At 43.9% G+C, this 18,263-nt stretch overlaps 1 protein-coding gene across 15 annotated transcripts in view; it reads left to right on the top strand.

Moving 5' to 3' along the window:
* Window positions 1-17,965, top strand: part of ARPP21 (cAMP regulated phosphoprotein 21) — a 150,186-nt gene extending 132,221 nt beyond the window's left edge. For all 15 annotated transcript variants that reach the window (XM_065398015.1, XM_065398013.1, XM_065398016.1 and 12 more), the window contains 2 exons: window positions 14,096-14,247; window positions 17,708-17,965. In XM_065398015.1, coding sequence (XP_065254087.1) covers window positions 14,096-14,247; window positions 17,708-17,965 — 410 coding nt within the window. The remainder of the gene's footprint in view (window positions 1-14,095; window positions 14,248-17,707) is intronic.
* The last annotated feature ends 298 nt before the right edge of the window (window positions 17,966-18,263 follow it).

Here is an 18,263-nt window from a genome sequence, read left to right as displayed (position 1 = left end):
ACTAAGTAGATTGAGCTCCTTAAGTCTCTCTTACTATAAGGCATGTTTTTCAGACCTCAAACCATTTTTGTTGCTCTTTCCCTTTCCAGCTTTTCAACTTTTTGAAGTGTGGGTACCAGAACTGGACATAGTAATCCAGTGATGGTCTTATTAATGCCATATAGAGAGGTAATGCCACCTCCAGCTTGATATTTTCCTGCTATTTTTCCTACGTCCTTCTCAGTGTCATTGTATTCCAGGATACAGTCCACTATCTTATAAGTGTGACCTCTACATTCTTTGTTCCTAGATGTATGATCTTGCATTTAGTTGTATTAAAATGCATGTTGTTCAAACGAGCCCAAATGATCCAGCTTGGCCTGTATTACTGACCTGTCATTAGTTGCCACTCCACAATTTTGGTATCATCTGCAAATTTTGCCAGCAATGATTTTATATTTTCTTCTAGATCATTGATAAAGATATTGAATAGCATTGGGCCATGAACAGATCCCTGCTTGAACCCAAGAAAAATAAACAAAACAAAAACTCTACTAGGATGAAGATCCCCATGTGCAGTTACTTTTTGAGATCTGTCAGTTAGCCAGTTCTAAATCCATTTAATATGGACTATGATTTTGTATCGTGCTCATTTTTTATCAGAATGTGGTATGGGACTAAGTCACATGCCTATTGGATTCTAGGTACATTACATCAATGGTTATCTTAACCAAACTTGTAATCTCATTATAAATTATACTAGGTTTTTTGACACAAGAGACCTATTTTCTATAAAACCATGTTACCTTTGCCTAGGGTCAGAGTCAAGCTAACTGACCTATACTTACCTGAACCATCCTGTATGCCCTTCTTTAAATATAGGCACAAATTTAGCTTTTTTCCAGTCCTCTGGAACTTCTCCAACATTCCAAGATTTGTTAAATATCAACATTAATGGATCAGAGAGCTCCTAGGCCAGTTCTTTTGTAACTCTTGTGTGCAAGTTATCTGGTCCTGCTGATTTTAAATGTGTAACTTTCAGAGTAGCTTTTTAATATCCTTCTTACTTATTGATGGAATAGAAGAATTTCCTTATCACTACAAGACATGACTACAACACTCTGCTTCTTTCCAAATTTCCCTGACGCCAGTTGTAGTGAGCTGGTTGGATCTTCTTTGGGAGTATCTCAGTGGATGTTTATCTAAGGCCACCAGCTATGTCATATAATGCAGTGGCTGCAAATCTCTAGTCAGGTCTCCTAGAAAGTCTGTGTGATGACACGTCTTTCAGTGGGTCCCAGAAAAGTTGATGGGAAATCCTATTTCACAGGAAAAGGGGCTGATCATCTCCTGCATTTGTAGGTATCCTTTTCACAGTTATGAGACGAACGTGTGTGTTTGAGAGAGAGGCTGGCTGGCAACTGATTGCCTACTTCCTAATTCCCAGTCAAATCCCTTTCACAAGGAGGGAGAAGTGTCCCCATAAAGCTGACCAGTTAGTAATTTATTTCCATTCCCGAAAAAGGAGGGGATGAGCGGAGGGATGTATAGTACTAGAATATCACCTCCTTGGGCTCTGCTGTCTTTAATCATATCTAAATCTCTCATGAGAATGTGATCCCATCAGGTTTTCTGTTGAATTGCTCGGAGAATGAATTTTTCTGGATTTAAATTGCAAAGGCTTGGTTCATTATAGCACTGAGAACTCTGGCACGTCTGCGTATGCAGTGGGGAAAGAATAGTGAGTGTTACAATGACTTCCTGCAAAACACTTTGTGAATTTATACATTGACATCAATAATGCTACTTAGTTTCAAGAGCCCAGTTCATGTGGAAGAGTAGAGCAAAGGCTGCAGTTCAGAGACTTGCCAACCAAAACCCTCCTTATCTAAAGGCTATGTCTACACTAGAGAGCTTACAGCGGTGCACCTGTACCGCTGCAGCTGTGTCTCTGTAAGATCTCTTATGTAGCCGCTCTGTGCTAACAAGAGAAAGCTCTGCCATCAACATAATTAAACCATCCCCGGTGAGCAGCGGTAGCTATGTCGGCGGGAGAAGCTGTCCCGCTGACATAGCGCTGTGCACACTACCACTTTTGCTGGCGAAATTTATGTCGCTTAGTGACATACGTTTTGCCGACATAAGTGGTAGCGTAGACATGGTCTAAGCAGAGAGTTGATATACTTATAAAGCTACCCTGCTGTTCTTTGCCTCAATTCTGAATCTAGGAGTAAGGAAAGAGTCCTTCCAAACAGGGGCATGCTACTCATAAAGGATGTCCACTAAGACCAGTTGAGCACCAAACTTGCTTTAATCATACTTCTGGCTTACGTTGCTGGCAGAGGCGTGAGACCATTGCATTTTATCTTTTAAGCTCTGTAGCCTCATTAAGAAATTAAAACATTTGTGGGCCTTTCATGTAGTCTGTCTCCCTCTGGGATGTTTAAGTTATCTGTCAGCATGGTGATATGGGCCATAAAGGCTCAGAGAATTACCTCAACAGTATGACAGCCTCTTCCATTTAGACTGGAATCCAAGGCTCCTTTTCCCTCTGAGGCATTCATTGAAATTCCACGCACGGTTCATTCCTCTGGTTGTTTAACAATGTCTCTCATGTTTGCCCTGATTTTAAAAATCCTCCTTTGTAGCAGAGATAACATGGAGCAGGATGATATAATTGCAGTAAAGAGGCCCTGGAGCTTGCCGTAATAGGATAGTTCATCTGATGTGTATTGCCATTAGAAAATAACCCACGTACGTATGTTCTCAGGGGACAGTAAAGAGGCTTTTAAGGAATACACTTTATGTAGTATGAAAGCTAATGAGCAAAAGAGCAAGTCTGAAGAAAAACTATTGCTGCAAAAGGCATGGTTCCACTTCCTGTCCTTTACTGATCTCCTGGAACCCATCCAGTTTGAATATGCTCTCCTCTACCCAGTAATGTGATACTTTTCATGCAGTATAGTCAATTTCTGGTCCCATTTTCACAACACTGTGGTCTTTTTCATTTTCATCTAAAAATAAATAGCATGCCAAAAGCGTGGCAACATTGAATGCAGGATTGAAACTGCTGCTGTATGCATAAAATAAATAGTATTGTAGGATAGCAATCTCTGATATTCCATCCCCCATTTCCCCTTCTCTCCCCCCCCCCCCCAAGAAAAGATTTGCTAGGATAATGTAGTTGTGTGATCTCACTGAGAAGGTGATAAAATAAAGTTCTGTTACACAGAGTCTGAAATATCCCATCTTCATCCTTTCCCCATGCCATAGCCCACCTGGCCAGTGTGCAGTAAGGGGATGCAGACACCAACCCACAGCAGCGAACATTGAACAAGGGAGGGAACCATCCCAACTGTGCAAGTTGTGCCGATCCACAGATGCAAAACTTAGAGAAGAAACTGACCTGGTCAACTTGTGTCATTTACACTTCCATGAGGAGGAATTCAAGCTGAAACTTACCTTGTCAGTTTTGCAAAGGACGTGGTTTCCTTGAAAATGAACATGGGCCAGATTCATAGGTGATGTGCAAGGGGGTATAATTTACATGTAAGTAAATGGGTAGAAGGGGGCTCAAATTGGAGTAACTTACATGCTGATGGGACCCAAAGTTACACCAATATATACACTTAGGCTCTTTTCCACAGAACTTCTGAATGTCTTTTATGTGTCAGACAGAGACTAGCTGTCTGTCAGCATATGAATTCAGATATTTCATTTCTACCTTGTTTCCCTGGAACAAATATATTTTTATTGCCATTAGAATGAAAATCTCATTCTCCATTTATGTTTGAATCCTCTGTATTTTCTCTTCAGTCCTTGTAATGCAGGATCATATTCCACACTTACAAAAAACAACATACAGTTTAATGCCCTTTAAAGGCCACAAGGCCACAGAAGTACTGGTCGGTTTTAATGGTTTTTCATAGCAGCAGTGTTGCTTTCGAGCTTGATGCAGATTCTCTTTGTGATGTGGTGACCTAGCATTCCCGCCTTGACACCTTGCCTGAGTGTGAGAAGTGGAAACAGAAAAAAGAAGATAAGGGACCAATATTTCAGAATCACGAACACCATAATTTTGAGAGTGTATGTGATGCTAAGGATTCCCACGTTAATTTGTTTGTCCTGCAATATGTTGTGGAATAGGATATGTAGGTTTTTCTGTGGGGCTCATAACCACAGTACTGTATCTGAGTGTTACAGGTACATTAGTAAACTTAACCTCATGGTTCCCCTAGGATTTAGGGAAGAGTTTAATTCCCATTTTACAGATGAGGACCTGCAACACAGTGAGATTAAATGATTTACCCAAGGTCACACAGGATATCTTTGACAGAGCTGAGACCAGAACCCAGATCTCCTGAGTCCCAGTCCAAAGTCTTCACCCCATAGTATGAAAATAATTATTTCCTGATGCCGGGTTTGTATAAATACTAAAGAAGCATCTCTGCTGTTGAACATCTTCAGTTAAGATGAAGACTTTGTGCTTTGTCTTTTTCATGGTAATAAAAAATGGAATCTCTCTGCCAAATTTGAAATCCATAGTTGAGTATCTAATTGCCATGAAAGTGTATTGTATTTGTTACATACGGTGCAGCAGATCCTGATATCTTGACACAGAAAAGGTTTGCCAAGAGATAGTGAAAAATAGATGTGTTTTCAAAAGGAAAAACACATAAATGCCATATTGTTCCCTTAGTCCATGCAAACAGCTCCAGTTGGAATCAATGGAAGTTGTATGTGCATATCAAGAGCACACTTTAGCCTTTTCAAATAAAATTTTTAATGGGCTAGATCACAGTCATACACATTTATTCTGAGAGCAGGGTATAGGATCTGATCCAACTCCCAAGGAAGTCAATGAGATTTAAATCAAGCCCATGTAGAATATCGTGGGAGCAACAAAATAAGTCTTGGTGAAGCAAGCATCTTTTTTCCAGTGCCTCTCATCACCAGTGTCGCCCCAAAACTGTAGTGTTTTTAGACTTCTAGTTGTCATCTCCTCTGGGAATAAGACCCATTAAAATGCTACATTTTCTGTGTACCTAGTCAAACATTCAATAATGCAGTGAAATTCTAGCATTCAAACAAAAGTCATTTGAATATATGTGTTACTGTAGGAAAATATATATAGCCAAAGGGTGTGAAAATTCTCCCCCCATCCCCAGTTCTTTTGCTGAAGCAGCAAACTGTCTAGCCCGGTAAATCTAATTTTCTGCAATGTTTGTATCTTGCTCATGAATCTTGCTATGAATTAAGGAACTCACTTTGTTTAACGTCTGTTACCCATCTGTGCAGTTGTCAATCACTTTTCACTGTGCCAGTTTCACTATGCTTGTTACATTTGTGGCATGTATGGGCTCCCTGTGTTTGTGCATGTATCTAACATGTGAAAAGGCCAAATTCTGCCCTTGGACAAAAGCAAGCGGCTTCCATTGAGTTGCATTGCATGCCTTTGAGTTGGAGTCCTATATAAGGAGTTTGATTTTGGTAAAGAATGGCACCAAGTACTGGGGTTCTGCATTATGGTGTGTTGTGTGATATCCATAATATTGTTATAGCCAAGAGGATATGAATTGTTTAAAAAAAAACCCAATCATTTCAGTATTAATTTAGGGCTAGATTGTGGCCAGCCTCTCTGCATGTCCACAAGAGAGAACAATAGCCATCCTGAAGGGGTTAGGGATATGGACCCGTCCCCCCTACATATAACCTACAGGAGCCGGCAGGCTAGACAGCGCTGTACCTCTGTAAGGATTCTAGGAGTCGGTACACACACTGCAAGCTCCAGGAGACACTGGGCCTGATTCTCATTTACATTAAGGCCCCTTTACTCTGTTCTAACAATGGGAAGGGGCCAAAAAGTGTGTCTAGATTACATTCCTCCTCACTTTGAAGCTCCTTTGCACTATGAGAGCAGTGTAAAGAGACCTTAATGTAAATGAGAATCAGGTCTCAGTGGAGCAGTAAGACTTATACCACCACCACCCCCAACTCAGAGTGGCAGCTGGAAGATGCAAAAGTGCCCTTAAATAGGAGAAATTGCTTAATCTAAATATTGAGGAGGTATAATGGTAAAAGTATAGACTAGATTAGGGGGCAGGGCTTCTCTGATTAGATGTCCTATAAAGGTAGCCAGGCAGCGACACAGGAGCCAGCAAACAGAGCTGTAAACGGAGGAGTTTGGGGGGAAGACTAGGAGAACCAGGCAGAGGGACAGACAGGCTAGTGAAGGGAGTGTGTGGTGTTCTGGCAATGTTGTGGTGCTCGCTGGGGGTTTGTTTTGCTGTGGGTGGTGGTGTTTTGGTTTGGTTTGTGTTTCCCAGACTAACAGGACTTTGGTGGGAAGGCTATGACAGATACAGAGGCAGCAGTAGTAGTGACCCAAGCAGTGGAAGACACAATGAGGATGACTGGATGTGGAAGCTGCGGTATGTACATTATCCTGGAGGGGGTATCTGAAAAGAGTTTCATCTGCATGAAGTGTCACCTGATAGAGCCGATGGAAGAAAAGATCGGAGGATTAGAGATGCAGGTGGAAACTCTGGTTGAGTTCAGAAGGGGGTTCGAGCAGATGATGGAGCAAAGACATGAGGAGACTGAAGGGAAAAGCTCAGACTTGCAGATGGAAGCAGGACCAAAGAACTCTGAGGGGAGACTGCTGGGTGAGGAAAGTGGACAGTGGAAGCATGTGACTAAGAGAACCAGGCAGAGGAAAAGACAGGCTAGTGAAGGAGAAATAGAGCTCAGGAACAGGTTTGCTGAGTTGGAAAATGAAGGAGCACAGCAGGTGGTCACTGAAGGTCGGAGGGCAAGGAAGAAGAGAAGAGCAGCTAGTTCTGTAGGAAGAGGGGAAGAGTCAATGGAGATAAAACCAAATATGAGCCCCAGGAGGCTACAGGATGCATTGCAAAGGATTGCAAGGGAGAATAGGAATCGAGAGTACTTGCAGTCAGAGGGAACAGGGGATAGACCGGAGAATCGCACCATCACCAGGAAAAGGCTGGTCTACATGATTCGGGACTCCTTACTGAGAAGAATAGACAGGCCTGTAACCAGAGCTGATCCAGAGAACAGAAGGGTGTGCTGTCTGCTGGATGCTAAGATACGGGATGTGGACCTGAGCGGGAAAGAATCCATTGATTGTCCTTCATGTGGGAACAAATGATACGGCTAGATTCTCGCTGGAACGTATCAAGGGAGACTATGCCAGACTGGGGAAGACGCTCAAGGAAATGGAGGCTCAGGTGATCTTCAGTGGGATTCTGCCTGTTCCCAGAGATGAGCAACAAAGGTGTGACAAGATTATGATGAACAACAGATGGCTCAGGCAGTAGTGCTATAAAGAGGGCTTTGGGATATATGGCCACTGGGAAGCATTCATGGACAAAGGACTGTTCTCTCGGGATGGACTTCACCTGAGTAGGGAGGGAAATAGACTTCTAGGATGGAGGCTGACACAACTGATTAAGAGAGCTTTAAACTAGGAATTTGGGGGAGATAGGAGATGTCCAGGTAATCTCCATGCTGGATTTTAACATTGAGAGGGAAGAAAACGAAGCAAGAAAGGATATAGCTGTGGGTAGGAGAATGGACATAAGGAGGAAGGGTAGTGTAGATACCAGTCTAATAGGTGATACTGGCGGTAGAATGTCTGTGCATAATCAGGTAAAGAATGGGAGCAAAGCCAAACAGCAAAAATTAAGATGCGAGGAGCCTAGGTAACAAAATGGAGGAACTAGAGTTACTGGTCCAGGAAGTGAAACCAGATACTATAGGGATAAAAGAAACATGGTGGAATAGTAGTCATGACTGGAGTACAGGTATTGAAGGGTATGTGCTGTTTAGGAAAGACAAAAATAAAGGCAAAAGTGATGGAGTAGCATTGTATATCAATGATGAGGTACACTGTAAAGAAATAAGAAGTGATGGAATGGATAAGACAGAGTCTGTCTGGGCAAAAATCACATTGGGGAAGAAAGCTACTAGAGCCTCCCCTGGGATAGTGCTTGTGGTGTGCTATAGACCACCGGGATCTGATTTGGATATGGATAGAGACCTCTTTAGTGTTTTTAATGAAGTAAATACTAATGGGAATTGTGTGATCATGGGAGACTTTAACTTCCCAGATATAGACTGGAGGACAAGTGCTAGTAATAATAATAGGGCTCAGATTTTCCTGGATGCGATCATAGGCGCCAACTCCGTGGGTGCACCAGGGCTGGAGCATGCATGGGGAAAAATTGGTGAGTGCTCTGCACCCACCAGCAGCTCCCCACCCCACCTCCCCGCCCCAGCTCACCTCCGCCTCCACCTCCTCCCCTGAGCATGCCGCTTCTCCCCCTAGCTCTCAGCACTTCCCGCCGCGAAACAGCTGTTTCGTGCAGCAAGCGCTAGGAGGGAGGTGGGAGGAGGGGGAACATGGCGCACTCGGGGAAGAGGCGGGGCCAGGGCAGGGATTTGGGGAAGGGGTCCAATAGGGGCAGGGAGGGGGCGGAGTTGGGGCGGGGACTTTGGGGAAGAGGTTGGGGCAGGTGTGGAGTAGGGGCAGGACTGGGGGCGGGGGGGCTTGAGCGCCCACCGGCGCCAGGAAAAGATGGCGCCTATGGATGCGATAGCTGATGGATTCCTTCACCAAGTAGTTGCTGAACCAATGAGAGGGGATGCCAGTTTAGATTTTAGATTTGGTTTTGGTGAGTAGTGAGGACCTCATAGAAGAAATAGTTGTAGGGGACAACCCTGGTTCGAGTGATCATGAGCTAATTCAGTTCAAACTAAATGGAAGGATAAACAAAAATAGATCTGTGACTAGGGTTTTTGATTTCAAAAGGGCTAACTTTAAAAAAATTAAGGAAATTAGTTAGGGAAGTGGATTGGACTGAAGAATTTATGGATCTAAAGGTGGAGGAGGCCTGGAATTACTTCAAGTCAAAGTTGCAGAAACTATCTGAAGCCTGCATCCCAAGAAAGGGGGAGAAAATCGTAGGCAGGAGTTGTAGACGAAGCTGGATGAGCAAGCATCTCAGAGAGGTGATTAAGAAAAAAGCAGAAAGCCTACAAGGAGTGGAAGATGGGAGGGATCAGCAAGGAAAGCTACCTTATTGAGGTCAGAACATGTAGGGATAAAGTGAGAAAGGCCAAAAGCCATGTAGAGTTGGACCTTGCAAAGGGAATTAAAACCAATACTAAAAGGTTCTATAGCCATATAAATAAGAAGAAAACAAAGAAAGAAGAAGTGGGCCGCTAAACACTGAGGATGGAATGGAGGTTAAGGATAATCTAGGCATGGACCAATATCTAAACAAATACTTTGCCTCAGTCTTTAATGAGGAGCTTAGGGATAATGGCAGGATGACAAATGGGAATGACGATATGGAGGTAGATATTACTATATCTGAGGTAGAAGCCAAACTCGAGCAGCTTAATGGGACTAAATTGGGGGGCCCAGATAATCTTCATCCAAGAATATTAAAGGAACTGGCACATGAAATTGCAAGCCCATTAGCAAGAATTTTTAATGAATCTGTAAACTCAAGGATTGTACCATGTGACTGGAGAATTGCTAACATAATTCCTATTTTTAAGAAAGGGGAAAAAAGTGATCCAGGTAACTACAGGCCTGTCAGTTTGACATCTGTAGTATGCAAGGTCTTGGGAAAAAATTTGAAGGAGAAAGTAGTTAAGGACATTGAGGTCAATGGTAAGTGGGACAAAATGCAACATGGTTTTACAAAAAGTAAATTGTGCCAAACCAACCTGATCTTCTTTGAGAAGGCAACAAATTTTTTAGATAAAGGAAATGCAGTGGATCTAATTTACCTTGATTTCAGTAAGGCATTCGATACGGTTCCACATGGGGAATTATTAGTTAAATTGGAAAAGATGGGGATCAATATGAAAATTGAAAGGTGGATAAGGAACTGGTTAAAGGGGAGACTACAACGGGTCATACTGAAAGGTGAACTGTCAGGCTGGAGGGAGGTTACTAGTGGAGTTCCTCAGGGATCGGTTTTGGGACCAATCTTATTTAATCTTTTTATTACTGACCTCGGCACAAAAAGTGGGAGTGTGCTAATAAAGTTTGCGGATGACACAAAGCTGGGAGGTATTGCCAATACAGAGAAGGACCGGGATATCATACAGGAAGATCTGGAAGACCTTGTAAACTGGAGTAATAGTAATAGGATGAAATTTAATAGTGAAAAGTGCAAGGTCATGCATTTAGGGATTAATAACAAGAATTTTTGTTATAAGCTGGGGACTCATCTGTTAGAAGTAACAGAGGAGGAGAAGGACCTCAGAGTATTGGTTGATCACAGGATGACTATGAGCCGCCAATGTGATATGGCTGTGAAAAAAGCTAATGCAGTCTTGGGATGCATCAAGTGAGGTATTTCCAGTAGAGATAAGGAGGTGTTAGTACCGTTATACAAGGCACTGGTGAGACCTCATCTGGAATACTGTGTGCAGTTCTGGTCTCCCATGTTTAAGAAGGATGAATTCAAACTGGAACAGGCACAGAGAGGGGCTGCTAGGATGATCTGAGGAATGGAAAACCTGTCTTATGAAAAGAGACTCAAAGAGCTCGGCTTGTTTAGCCAAACCAATAGAAGGCTGAGGGGAGATATGATTGCTCTCTATAAACATATCAGAGGGATAAATACCAGGGAGGGAGAGGAATTATTTAAGCTCAGTACCAATGTGGACCCAAGAACAAATGGATATAAACTGGCCATCAGGAAGTTTAGACCTGAAATTAGACGAAGGTTTCTAACCATCAGAGGAGTGAAGTTCTGGAACAGCCTTCCAAGGGGAGTAGTGGGGGCAAAAGACATATCTGGCTTCAAGTTTGATAAGTTTATGGAGGGGATGGTATGATGGGATAGCCTAATTTTGGCAATTAATTGATCTTTGACTATTAGCGGTAAATATGCCCAATGGCCTGTGTTGGGATGTTAGATGGGGTGGGATCTGATTTACTACAGAGAATTCTTTCCTGGGTGTCTGGCTGGTGAGTCTTGCTCACATGCTCAGGGTTTAGCTGATCGCCATATTTGGGTTCGGGAAGAAATTTTCCTCCAGGGCAGATTGGCAGAGGCCCTGGGAGTTTTTCGCCTTCCTCTGCAGCGTGGGGCATGGGTCACTTGCTGGAGGATTCTCTGCACCTTGAAGTCTTTAAACCATGATTTGAGGACATCAGTGGCTCAGACGTAGGTTAGGGGTTTGTTGCGGGAGTGGGTGGGGGAGATTCTGTGGCCTGCGTTGTGCAGGAGGTCAGACTAGACGATCATAATGGTCCCTTCTGACCTTAAAGTCTGTGACTCTATGACTCTAAGCAGCTGTGCTGTCCAGGGGATCTCATCTCTGACCTGTCTGTCACCCCCACCACCACCACCACCACCACCATCCTCTGTGCATTCCCTTACCTATCATAAGCAATGGTAATCCATGCTTATCACTAAGTGCCAATCAGTACTTTACTGCTGATGTAGTGGTGAATTTTATGTATGGATTTTGCTAGGGCAGAGGTTATGAGGTACAGTATTCCAGTGGGATGATTCCCATATATTCTGCATAAAAATGGATACACAATGGTTCCACATCATAGTAAGCTGAAGTCAAGATTTAACAAGTGTCCTTACCTACCACTGAGCTCATTCAGTCAGTGGAAATAGACCAAATCCATTGTACAACTAGAAGTAAAACCACATACAAATAGTTCACGTGTAACTACAGCCGTATATAGCTGTGGTAATCCCATAGTATTTTTGAGGGATAACAGAAGATTTTCCTTTGTTTGACCCTACTTATCTAAGGCACCAATTGCCTTACTGTATAGGTGTGTCACATTGCTACCTGATGTCCTCTTCCTGCAATCTCTTTTCCGCTCCTCTGATAGGCTGTCATCTTAATCCCCAGTTGACTGTCCTCTGCAGAGTAGACTTGAAGTATGGTGGTACTTTGGGGAAAACAGGTGAATTAAAATGAATTAATTCTGCTCCCACTTTTAAGTGATTCCACATGTTTTAGCTCAGTCCTTCAAATCCCAGATGTGTAATGCTAGGCTTTTTAATGTATGACATCACCCCAAATAAGGGAGATGCAGGGGCAGAAGAGGATGTGAAACACACACACGCGCACACACACACACATATGTCTTGTGCAAACTCAGTTTCAGTGTTTCACATTTATGATGTTGATAATATACAGGACTAGGTAATATGCTGACACCAGGTTTGTGTGGAAAAGCAGCAAATTAGAGTCTAATAATCCCAGTGCCTTTGAGAGAGAGATGATGCTATTTCAGCCAAATTAATTTGTCGCCCAGGGAATTAATTCTTTTTCATCGTTAGATTTACTGGAAATGCTGATCTCATATCTATTGGGAAAACATTTTTAATGGGAAGCAAGCCAAAAATTCTGGTCAGAGGTGCCATACATTTCTCCTGTATAAAAATCTTAAGAGGAAAGCTATCAGCACACAATGATATGGCATATACTGTGTCGTTGGTTACTTTATATTTCTTTATATAATCAAGAAATGCCCAGATGATGATTTCCAGTTTGTGGAGTATAATGAAAAACGCACTGTATTCATGAATATAAATTGAGCAGATGTGACACTTATATTGTCACATGGAAATAACACAGTATTTGCTCTCTGTAATAACTCTTATTTGCCTGAAGTATGCTTATTCAGAGACGACCACCACAAAGTAGAGAGTGCTGTGCTATGCATAACTGAATGTTAAACAACAAAACTAGAGAGGAAGAGGTATCGTTAAGGAAAAATAAGCTCAGATTTACAACTTTTCCTTCGCTGGAGATACACTGTAGGGCTGGGATCCGTCTATGTTTTCCACACCTGGTTTCTGTGCAACATGTCCAGCCACCTCCGATTGCTGTCTTTACTGCAGGCAGGCCCCCTCTCTTCAATAAAACTCTCCAGTCCCCTTGTTCAAATGGTACTGGTGAAACCACTGACACTGGCACATACTATCTCCTAAGACTGCCACTGGTCACAGCTGGTTCTCTTCCTTCTCTCCTTTCCGTGCTGCTACTCATTGCAGAGCTCTCAGCCCCACTCGCTTACCCATAAAGGGACAGCACGTTACAAAAGGAGCAGTCCCAATCGAAATTTTCAAACCAATCACATTGTGGTGGCTTTGCATGCAAAGCTGATAGTAACTGGAAGCAGAAGTCATTTTTCCTCTCTCTATGCTGCCTTTCTTGGTCAGTTGTACCTTGGCTTTATTTACACTGGAGCACAGTGAAGAACCCCAGATAGTGCCTGGCTTGAAATTATTAGAAAATTCTCTTTCCTAGGCACTGAATAAGTCACTAGGGCAAAATATGAGCATCAGCATGCACTAGCCATAAATTAGAGGCAACCTTATAATGACAAAGCTCATAAGGAAGCAGAGATGTGTGTCCGTAGTGATAAAAATTGTTTTCCCGTTCTCACTTCCGCTAGTATCTTCACACTTTGTTAGAGACTTGATGGCTCATGGAATAGATAACACAACAAGGAGCCTTTCACCTTTAAGTCATTGTTTAGGAGCCAGCACAAGAGCACAAACCTCAGTCCTTATTTAGGCAGAAACTTCCATTAACTTCAATGGAAATATTGCCCGAGCGAGCACTTTGTAATTAGATACTATTGGTGAAATCCTGGCTCCCTTTAAGTCAATGGGATTTTTGCCATTGAATTCAATAGGTCTAGGATTTAAGTCTAAGTGGCCAAAAGTCATTAAAAACTGAGTCTGTTCAGGGTCTTATGTCAAATACTGTGGTTTCAGCTAAGTGTCCCTCAGGGATGTCTCTGGCTCAGGATTGAAGAACATTAGCTGGACAGTGTAGGGAAACTCACACTGTCATTGCTCATGATGCCCCTGTTCTGTGTCTAAATACAGTATTTTACCTTCCAGAATTGTCAATTCACCTCCATTCCTGAGCGTTATATTCACCTAGATTTTTATGTCCGGTAGTGATTCTCTCAAAGGGGATGAGATTGCACAGGACATGTGATGGGATAACCTGTTTTTTTAAACAGGGCTTTAGTTTTGCCTCCATGAATGATGATTCACAGCCAAGTGAAAATGATTGTTTCTTCCAGGTTATCAGCCTGTCTTGACTAATCAGCAACAAGGGTTCCAAGGACTCATGGGAATGCAGCAACCTCCCCAAAGTCAGAACCTGATGAATAATCAGCAGGGAAATCAGGTGCAAGGCATGATGGTTCAGTATCCAGCCATGTCGTCTTATCAGGTACTTACAAACTGTACTCAGTTTCTCTCTTTGAAAATATATACTTACAGTAAATGATAGTGTCATGTCATGGCGGGTGAGCTGTCTTGATTTAATCTTTTAAAAATATTTCTTTGCCTATTTCTGGCTTCAGGGCTCATTATGCACATGTCTGACTCAAATCTAGTGCACTCTACATGCTGTCTTTAACCTCCCTTGTACTTCCGTTTTCATTCTACATTAAACTACATTGATGTGATCATTATATTAATTTTGGTCGAACTGGTCAGCTCTGCATTGGATATAAAGGAAGACTTGGTTCCTTCCCTGAGGAGCTGGAATTAGAAAATGAGAGAGAGAACATGAGAGAAATTTGTTTTGTTCATCCCTAGGCCAATGCAATATTGTTCCCTACCATGCATATGAGTCCTTTGTCTAATCCAGTTTTAAATTATTCATCTGTGGAGAAGGATGCTGGAACATTTTGTATAGGAGGGGTGCTGAGAACCATTGAACCAAACTGTAAACCCTGTATATAATGGAATCCACTTCAAGCCAGGGGTTGCGGCAGCAACCCTCATTCCAGCACCTATGTCCGCGGAGGCTCCTGCCACTTCACAAGGGGACACTGTCCCAGAATCAAACAGACTTTACGCTATGTGTACTGGTAGACAGACTAGCCATATGGAATTATGTTTGTTAGACTTTGAGAAGAAAGGCGGTAACTTGATTTTAAACAGATTTCTTGACTCTCAACTTCAGCTAGATTGATTGAAGTACCACGAGAGCTTGTGTGATGATGAGAGGGCCTATGCTTCTATTTTCCACTAGTTCCTAGAAAACCAAAGGAAGATTAATTCATTTTAAAAGCATGTGGTGGTTGTGAGGCCTCTCATCTTTTCCATAGTCTGTTCCTATTGCCTAAAGTGTAAGGATAAGTCTGCTGGAAATGGGGAGGGGGGGGGAAGAGGAGGAGGAGGAGAAGGGGAATGATTGTTTGGTAGAAATTGTTTTTCTGTCCTTTAGCCCCAGATTTGTGGGTAAACGACCCCTTGCTTGGGTTAAAGACAGGCTACACTTATATAATCTCACACTTCTATGTGGATCCTTTGCACGCACTGATCATGGAAAATTTTGGTCCAGCTAGGATCTGACAATGCCGCATATTAGTAGGTGATCAATCTGAGTTATAGCCTACATAGTGAGGCGGCTTTGAAAATCTCAGCCAGTATCTTTAACCCATTCAAATGATAGTTACACAATACAATGGTAATAGAAATGGGCTAACATAGGAACCTTTTATCAACATGTCGTGGGGTCTGCTTACAGCTAGTACGCTTCCTCCTGGTCACTCCAGGGATTAGCTGATTCCAGGTCCAACACCTCTTTTCTGCCTCTCACCACATGCCCTGCCTTCTCTTCCTGGCTCACAGCGAGCCCTCCGCCCAAGTCACATGCAGTGTTCCCTCTAATTTTTCCCACCCATGTGTGGAATGAATTTTGGGTTGGGGCAAAGGATTGGTGTGCGGGGGGCTGAGGGCTTCCACTGGGGGTGCGGGCTCTGGGGTGGAGCTGGGAATGAGAGGGTTGGGGTGCAGTGGGGCTCTCTGGGGCTACAGTGGGAGAGAGGACCCCCCCAGCTTTCTCTCCCTCCAGCAGCACCTTGGCCGGGCTGGGTTGGAACTGGGGAGGGGTGCCTGTCCCCCGGCCGTGGGAGGGGTGCCCATCTCCCAGCCGCGGCAGGTTCAGGGGAGGGGTGGCTGGCCTGGGCCGGATCGTGGCCACAGGAGTGACAACGCAGCAGGTCCAGGGTTTGGGGAGAGGCATCTCTCCCTACTGCTACCCTGAGCGTCTGTGCTGCACAGTTTAGAGGGAACTTAGGTCACATGTCCTCCCATTCCGGGGCATCAAAGTCTCATCTCTGCGAACGGGCTCCGGCAGTCTTCCCATACACTTCCTCAGTGGCAGGTAGGGGAGCCCAGGCCCACCCTCTACTCCAGGTTTCAGGTCAGGGATCCTTGAATTAGCAGCCAAGGTCTGTTCCCTTCTGGCCCTTATTGCCTTTTCCTGAGCCTTTCCTAACCTTCTGGCTCCCCCAATTATCTGGGTTTGCCCGCCCCCAAACTCCCTCCTCCCAGGGAGTAACTGTAGCCTACTTTGGCTCTGTAGCCCTCAAATCATTCACCCAGAAAGTGACTGCAGACTACTTCCCTGTGGCCAACTTCCTGCCTTTATAAAGCCAGCCCACCTCATTCCTCCTCAGCTGGGTGCCCTCATTATTCAGTCAGGGGATTACTTAAGCCACCTGATTCCCTCAGCTATGGCCTGTCTGGTTAATTGGCCCCTTTCTTAGTCTACATTAACCTGTGCAGGGCAAGTGTGGGGTGAAAACCTCATTGAACAAAACCTTCCTCCTTTTAGCCTCCCACCTGAACTTAGATAAAATAGGAAGAGGATTCATAACACCCCTGTTTTTCCCAGTACAAGGATGAGACGTGTCACCAAAACCTTTTGTCCATGTGCAAACAAAACAGAAGTTGGTTTAGAATCACATCTGGTTCTGCAAACACAAAACCCAACAGATGAGATTTTGGCTCAACAGAAACAAAATAGTTTGTGGTCTTGATTCTCCAATACTCTCCAGCTCTGCTCAGGAACAGAGGAGAGGCAGAACTGATTTGCAACTGGCCAGCCCTGGCATAAGTTAAAGCTGCAAACTTGCACCACTGATGGGAAACTCCTGGGGACCACCAGCTTTACATCAGCAGAGATTTTCCAGCTGCTTTACATTCATTTTATACTGCATAAACCAGGGGTGGCCAATCTGTGGCTCCGGAGCCACATGCGGCTCTTCAGAAGTTAATATGCGTCTCCCTGAATAGGCACCGACTCCGGGGCTGGAGCTACAGGCGCCAACTTTCCAATGTGCTGGGGGGTGCTCACTGCTCAACCCCTGGCTCTGCCACAGGCCCTGCCCTCACTCCACCCCTTTCCACCCCCTCCCCTGAGCCTGCCGTGCCCTCGCTCCTTCCCCCTTCCCCACCAGAGCCTCCTGCACCCCACGAAACAGCTGATCGGGAGGTGCAGGAAGGGAGGGGGAGGCACTGATCTGTGGGGCTGCCAGTGGGTGGGAGGCGCTGGGAGTGTGGGCGGGGGAGCGGTGCGGGGGCTGCTGACGTATTACTGTGTCTCTTTGGCAATGTAAACTGGTAAATTCTGGCTCCTTCTCAGGCTCAGGTTGGCCATCCCTCGCATAAGCAGTACAAAATGAACTTGGTAGACCAGTGCTTCTTCCTCAACCCATGGCTAATCAACAGTAGATTTTGTGGTAGTTCTGAATAGAAGAAAGTGATATGCCCCGTAAAACACACTGGACATGCAAATCAAAATAAAAGGGAATGTGCAATTCGGAATACATTGGGGATACTTTAATTCATTTGGATCTAATTTACCAATTTGTTTTTCATATACTGTCTTCTAGGTGCCAATGACACAGGGTTCTCAAGGACTGCCACAACAATCATATCAACAACCAATCATGCTACCTAATCAATCAGGTCAAGGAACAATTACAGCCACTGGAATGCCTGTTTACTGTAATGTCATACCTCCCACCCCACAGAACAACTTAAGGTTGATTGCCCCACACTGCCCCTCCAATAACGTTCCAGTTATCACTGCCAGCTGCAGGACAAACTGTGCGAGTATTAACAATACAGGGTGGCAGGTCAAGTACTGATACTGCGGCTTAGTGTGGATATACAAGGATAGCGGTGCATTATTTGACAAATAACTCATGGCCTTCAAATGAAGAGGAGCACAACAGGATAATCAGTTGGGGACATAAGTATTGACAGTGCTCAAGTGATTGCTGCTGGAATTCTGTAAAAAAAAATTAAATTAAAAAGATGTTTGCTGGTTAATGGTGCATATTTTGTCATGTCTGCTAGGTATGCCTTTATAGCTTAGCTAGTGACATGAATTCATTGAGGTAAGATTTTTTCCTACCACTGAACACCACTGTGTAGATTGTAATA

This window comes from Emys orbicularis, chromosome 2 (assembly GCF_028017835.1).
Source record: "Emys orbicularis isolate rEmyOrb1 chromosome 2, rEmyOrb1.hap1, whole genome shotgun sequence".
NCBI classification, from domain to species: Eukaryota; Metazoa; Chordata; order Testudines; family Emydidae; genus Emys; species Emys orbicularis.
Note: the sequence above shows the minus strand (reverse complement) of the source record. Positions and strands in the feature narration are given on the sequence as shown.